The sequence below is a fragment of the Pinus tabuliformis genome, chromosome 5_2, assembly GCF_031772625.1.
Source record: "Pinus tabuliformis cultivar Carrire ecotype Pingquan chromosome 5_2, CPIR1, whole genome shotgun sequence".
NCBI classification, from domain to species: Eukaryota; Viridiplantae; Streptophyta; class Pinopsida; order Pinales; family Pinaceae; genus Pinus; species Pinus tabuliformis.
Genome location: NC_142306.1, coordinates 417,121,717 through 417,129,119, shown reverse-complemented (window position 1 = coordinate 417,129,119; position 7,403 = coordinate 417,121,717). Strand labels below are relative to the sequence as shown.

General features: G+C 34.7%; 1 protein-coding gene across 1 annotated transcript; it reads left to right on the top strand.

Annotated features, from left to right (window-relative positions):
• Positions 1-543: 543 nt before the first annotated feature.
• Positions 544-2,431, top strand: LOC149159330 (anthocyanin synthase-like). Its single transcript, XM_089436459.1, has 3 exons — positions 544-1,248; positions 1,351-1,681; positions 1,981-2,431. Exons 1-3 carry the CDS (start codon positions 749-751, stop codon positions 2,245-2,247), a joined length of 1,098 nt encoding a protein of 365 aa, XP_089292585.1. The 5' UTR covers positions 544-748; the 3' UTR covers positions 2,248-2,431.
• Positions 2,432-7,403: the final 4,972 nt, after the last annotated feature.

Below are 7,403 nucleotides of genomic sequence, written 5' to 3'. Positions count from 1 at the left end.
TCTCTTCGAGACTCGTAGTCAAGATATTGTGTAATTTAGATTTTAACTAAGCTACATGACTTTAGGCTTGTAATCACTATAACGAATATATAAGTTTTGATGCATAAGAGGTCTCTTCGAGACTCATACTCAAAATATTGAGTAATTTAAATTCTAACAAAATATTGAGTAATTTAAATTCTAACTAAGCTACATGAGTTTAGGCTTGTAATCACTGTAAAGATACTAATATAAAAAGAAAAATCAAATTCCTGTTATTAACTCCAAAACTTATTTATACAAAGAAATATGAGGTGGCCATTGATTTGATCGCCTAATCTATACCCCATTTTTTTAACATTAAAACCATACCTTTTTTCATTTGTCACATATATTTATGTAAAAAACTTTACCAAAACTAAAAAGCCAAAAGACTATTTTTTGGATTTGATATTTAACCTTTTCCAAATATATTTATTGGAAAACTTTGACAAAACCCAAAAAGCTGAAAGACTCACTATAGTATTTCTTGGGTTTGATTTGTTGAATATTGAAAATAAAATTCTGTTAGTTGAAGGTCCTCAATCTGTCTGATAACCTTGGTGTGAAACTTCACAGTACCCACAGAGAGACCGTCCATTTTGTCGCATAGCACGGCAACAGATAGCTGAGCAAGATACCCTCCGCTCAACGCTTATCCGCTCTCCGTATCTGTTCAGAGAGAAGCTCCGAATTGCACATTTAGCATAAACTTCTGTGCTGAGAGACGATGGCTATGGAGAATTGGGCGTTTAAGCGAGTGCAGACGTTGGCAGACAGTGGAATCCAAACGGTTCCACCCCAGTACGTGAGACCAGTGGAGAAAACCCATGAGGACCCTAACAGGTTCCAGGTTCCCATTATCGATTTACAGCTAGGATTCACCCCCCAGCAACATGATCATTTCTGCAAGAATCAATATGACAGCATCGCTGCACAAATTTCAAGGGCTTCAGAGAATTGGGGTTTCTTCCAGATCATTAATCATGGCATCCCTGACTCTATTATTGCTCGAGTGCAAGCAGCGGGCAAGGCGTTCTTTCAACTTGCCACTGAGGAGAAGGAAGCATACGCTAACGAAGCACAGAATCCCATCGGCTATGGCAGCAAAATTGGATATTCCCCAGATTCAGAGGCTCAGTTGGATTGGGGAGACTATTACTATAACGCTATTTGGCCTCCTGATTTGAGGGATATGAGCAAATGGCCCACAAAACTCTCTGATTTTACGTATATCCTCGTTTTCTTTCAAAATTTTGATCTATGTATACTGTATTTCTATGGGGATTCAGGGGAGCCCAAGATGTCTGATGAAGACTTTTGTGGTTGCAGGGAAACTATGGATGAATACAGCAGAGAGCTGTCGAAATTATTCGAACTGCTAATGGAGGCATTGTCGCGTGATCTGGGCCTAGACAGTGAAAATTCTCTGAACGAGAGCGTAGGAGGGGAAAGGAAGGAGCTGCATATAAGAATGAACTACTATCCACCATGTCCTCAGCCGGATCTAGTGGTGGGACTGGCTCCCCATTCTGATCCCAACGTCCTCACAATTCTTCTTAATGACCAAACCCCAGGTCTGCAAATTCGCAAAAATGGAGCTTGGATTGACGTCCAGTGCGTTCCAGGTGCTCTGGTTGTGAATATTGCTGATCAGATGGAGGTAAGTTCACATCTAAACCTCCGTTTTTAAATTATTATTATTATTATTATTATTAATCATTCTAAATCAATAATTTGTTAGAATGATTTTGGCATATCTCTTAATTTGAGAAAAGATAATACCCATTGATCCGATCACTTCATCCTCCCAAAAAAACACTTGAAAACACTCAAATTCCAATATTACTACATAGTTTATATGGTAACTTAATAGCACTAGGCTAATAGCCTAACTATATTCAAATGTATCCAAGATTGTTGTTCCTGTTAGAGGTTAATAACTGGTATGTTGATAAACAGATATTAAGTAATGGGAAATACAAGAGCATTGAACACAGGGGCATGGTGCACAAGGACCGCTCAAGAATGTCATGGGCCGTGTTTTGCAGCCCACCCCGTGATGTGGTGGTCTCACCCAGGACAGAATTGATAGACAAGCAGCATCCTCCATTGTACCAGGGAGCTTCTTACAGAGAATATCTCATGAAATTTTTCAAAAAGGGTTTGGATGGAAAGGGTCACATTCAGGACGCCAAACAACAACATTCAGTGGTATCCAAATCATGATCATGATGATGATATTAATCATCGCAGATGCAGATATTAATCATCACATATATGTGTTTCGTTAGATCTCGTTTATGTGTTTCGTCCATAAATTAAGTTAGATGTCAGGCACTGGAATGCAGAGGGATGTCATCAACACATAATAGTTATTTAAGGATATAATTATATATATGTGATTGAATAATTGTTGCTTCAGAAATTGTAGATTTCAAAATAATTATAAATGAAAGTTAAATAATTTATTTTATTTTTATTTTTAAAATTTCAAAAAAAATATAATTACAATAAAAATCTATTAAAAAAATTCTTTCACAGATTGCATCTAATAATTTTAAAATAAAGTCAGAGATTGCATCCAATAATTTTAAACTAATTTTTTTTCACATATTACATCTAAAATGAAGACCTTGACCTTGATTTGACCAAAAATTCTTTCACAGATTACCTCCAAAAATTCTAAAATAAAGTCCTTGTAAATCCTTCTGAAATAAATAAATGGCCTCTCGTTTCTTCACAAGCCTAAAATCCTAAAATGAAGTCCGAGTAAATCCTCTTGAAATAATTAAATTGCCTCCCTGCTTTTCACAAGCTTCCTATAATGGCTTTTGAAGCCATAACAATTTGTGTCCATTTGTGTTTTTTAGTGCCAACCAATAGAAATTACACTCTGTTAATTTATTAATAAAACTTGACTTTAAGAATATTAAAAATTAATTCCACTAACAAACTCTCACTTCATTAATAAAATATTTTTTATTTAAAAAACTCAACTAATTAAACTAATTCTTAAAGTTAAAACATTCCATCACATACAAACCATCAAACTAACACTTGAAACTAAAACACTCAATCAAGCCATCCACCATACATATCCGATTAATAGGAATCGTTTCGTTCTTTATTATTACTTTTTTTGATTGGATATATATATAAATGCAACTATAATTTCTCCAGGTTAAAAAGTAAATAATCAGTATATATTTATAAGAAGAGCTTCGGCGTAACTTACATAATGAAAGATTTTTGTCGACGCGTTTTGAGCCAGCAAGTGTGGCTCATCGTCAGGACAAGTTGAAGAAACAGATTCAACAGATCCAGCTTTGCGTATTTAACACGCAAAGCTGGATCTATTTCTTCAACTTGTCGTGACGATGAGCCACACTCGCTGGCTCGAAACGCGTTGACAAAAGTCTTTCATTATGTAAATTACCCCGAAGCTCTTCTTATAACTATTATAGATCACAGAAGTCTCAATTCGACAATCAGTACATATTTTATTTTCCAATAAAATTCTTTTATCCAATTACAAAATGCTGTTAGTGTAATTATAATGCTGAAAGTTCCTTAAGGTTTGAGCATCCTTAAAACAGCTTTTACACTGGCACAATTGGCTTTCATCTTTCACCTTTGATAAATAGTGAACATTAAATATACACCTAAATCTTTTCTGGGTTTTATTGGAAACAATTGAATAAAATTTGGAGGGGGCCGGGGGTGTAATAGATGAAAAGGAAGAGCGTTTACGATAGTAGGATTTTGTTGTTTTATCTCTCACAGTTCATTGGAAGAAATTATCATTTTTCAAAAACTGTGATATCCCATCAAACTTTTCGGATGATAAAACTTTTCCTTCCCATGTGTTTAAGTGATTGTTTTATTTATTTTTATTTAGATTATTTTCGTTTAATTTTGAGTAAAAAAAATTAATTCAATATGCATGGCCATTATTTTTTTATTTTATATATTAATAATTTTATTATAATTTTTAAATTTTTAGGAATATATAAAAAAATATTAAGGGTTTTTTTATAGTTTGGTATTGGTGAGATTATATCATGGTTATGTTTAAGAATAATACTAAAATAGGATGAAGAATTGAATTGGCCACTTAGTATTTAGGAATGCCTTAAAAAGTCGTCTTATAATTGTCTATCTAGGAATGCCTTAACAAGGCACCCCATCATAGTCTATCCAAGACCACATGGAAAAAATAACATTAATTATATTAGCACAATCATATAAATTAAATAATTGGTAAAAATCAATGGACATCAATCAATCATAAACATCAACATTTTTAATTAAGAAGAAGTTTATAATTACTCGGAGAACGAAAAGTCACTCGCTCTGATACCAATTTGCGTAGAGGCTTCCTCCGATGGAGAATGAAGCTTGCAGACGAATATGATTATGGATTGAGCTACACAAATCTTCAGACAGATCTAATGCAAACACGCTCTTTCAACGACCTCTTGCCTATACAAGAAAATTGCACTCCAGGATCCTAAGCGAACCTCAGATGAACCTCAGACGAACTTCACTTAATCACATAAATTTATGTGCAGAAATATAACACAGAATGGAACTTATTCTTTTTATCAATCTCAAATAAACTGAATGTTACAACAGATGGGTATTACAAACAAATCCGAAGATCGACAAGACACAAAACTATCTCAGGACAAACCAGAGATTGACTGCAAAGGCATTTACCAGTTATTCTAGCTCATTATAAGCTAGGAGTCAAAGGTTTCTTGGCATGTTGCAGACTCTGTCTATGAACCCGAGTAGTCTCAACCAAAGGACTCTTTACCTATGAAAGTTTGGCCACATTAGGTTCTCACCAGGCTCACAGGTCCTGATGCACAGGCTTATCAAACTTTTGACTCCTAGACTCTTACACACCGATCTCTCTCTATAATTCTCGATCTCTCTAAATCCACCGATTCCTCAAATGAGACTCTTCCCCTTTATTTATAGGAGTTGTGGGGAGACAATCGACATCTCTGGGTACTATCATAATATAATCAACTGATTTACCATAGACACACTAAGATGTGGGTCAGTACTCACCAGAAGTCAGAGAAGTGCCCCGAGTCTCAGGGAATCATATGGTAAATCTTACAAAGTGATTTACACAGTGGAGATATTTTTGGAACCCCATGATACCAATCACACTCATTGTCAGGTGACTAGACTTTTACTTTACACAGTGGAGGCTTTTATCGAATAAAGCCCACGAGAAATGAATATGAGTACAATGATTATGTTCCTAGTACATTAGTACCAGGGAACCTTTGTCTGGTGTATTTACCACTGGTGTCCCAGGATTTTGTGAAGATGTGCCTTACAATCATAGGTTTCTCGAGCACTATCTGATGCTTTATTTTTGTGAGGACTAACCACTGATGATATCTAGCCATGTAATCCGACAGAATTTGATCATAGAATATCTACTTAAATCTGCAATAGTCTTACAAGGTTGATGCCAACACTCCATACATTCATCACATGTGACTCTAAAGTCTAATTGAAAGTAGATGGGGTCCATAGCAGTCTTGTTGATTCCAAACCAGGTCCACCATTCTTTTAGCCAATCTGGTTTATGAAGTAGTGTGACAAATATTGCTCTGAATTTTAAAAGTGTGTAATATGTACAGTCTGGTTTATCTTTACAGAGTACATCCCACCATAATTTCTTATATCCCGAAAAATTATATATTGTGTCAGGAAAGATGAGGTTCAGATTGTGTTGTGTCCACATTAGTCTTTGATGAAATTCTGGATTCCTCGTTCTGTTGATCACGAAATATTTATGGAAGGTGTTGAATCTGAGTTGTTCATCTGTCCATAGGACTTCAACATCCTTAAAATTTAGAGTCAGGGCACTTTTTGGTTGGTTGGCTAGATGCATTGAGTGACCATAAGCCATGTCGTGAATCCATTTGCTAGATTTAGGATAGACTTTTCGCTCTAGAACTAAGTGTTGTAAATCTCTATGTGGTTGAAGATTTGCATCTAAGACTTGTGCGTTTCTTAGTTTCCAGGTTGGTTTTCGGGATTGACAGTAATCATCCCACTTCATGGAATCATATATTTCTCTGATTGATTCATGGTGTGCAGTGGGGTCCCATTTATTGACAATTATCATTAGATGGTTTTTTTTCTTGGAGGTTTTCTCGACTGAGAAAATCTGGGAGATTGTTTCTACTGCCCTTGATATGTTCTATCTCAAAATCAAAGTTTGAGAATAAGGCTTGCCACCTAGAAAATTTTGATTCTCTTGGTTTCTTAATATCTTTGTTTAATATATTTTTCATTGTTGAAGCATTTATTCTCAATAAGAACTTTTTGTTTACCATATGTATATCAAATTTATCTATACGATTCCATGCAACTTTTATTTCTTTTTCAATGGTAGAATAATTTTTCTTAGCAGAATTCCAAACTCCGGAAGAAAACTGAATAATTTTTCTCTTGATCATTCTTGAGTTTCTTGAGGACTCCTCCCCATCCTATGTCACTCGCATCAATTTCAACAATTTTATAGAGACTTTCATCATAGATGTACATAATGGGAAGCATTTTTACCTTTTCTTTAATCTTTTTAACAACAGTTGTATGTGCTGCAGTCCATGGTTCTGGATTCTTTTGAAGTATCTAGTTTAGTAATTTTCTATCATGTGCACAATCTTTGTAGAAGTTGGAAACATAGTTGAGAAACCCAAGAATCGTTGAAGTTGGGTTCTATCTTTAATCTTGTCCGGTAATTTGTCTACAAATGCTATTACATGATGTTGAAGAGAAATTTGGCCATTTTCTATGGTATGTCCAAGGAATTTGACCTTGGTCTGGAAAATTTCCATCTTTTTCTTGCTCAAAACTAACCCACAGTTTTTGACTATCTGCTTGAATTTGTTTACATGCTTGAAGTGTTCATCTAACGATTTGGAAAATACTAAAACATCATCAATATATAAAATTAGCCAATCGAAATATGGCCTGAATACTTGATCCATAACTTTTTTGAATTTGGAAGGAGCATGCTTGAGGCCGAATGTCATAACATTCCAATCATAATCTCCAAAGGGGACACTGAATGTTGTCTTGAAGCAATCTTCTTCTTTGATAGATACTTGCTAAAAGCCTGATTTCTTATCAAATTTTGAAAATATTTTTGCTCCTGAAATTTTTGATATAATATTTCCCTTATGGGGAATCAGATAATTATCATCATCCAAGACATTATTTAACGAACTATAATTTATTACCAATCTAGGTGCTCCTCTAATTTGTTCAGAAAGTTTATTTACATAGAAGCCATAACCATTCTAGGGACTATTTGATTATATTATTAATTTTCTCTTTAAAAGATC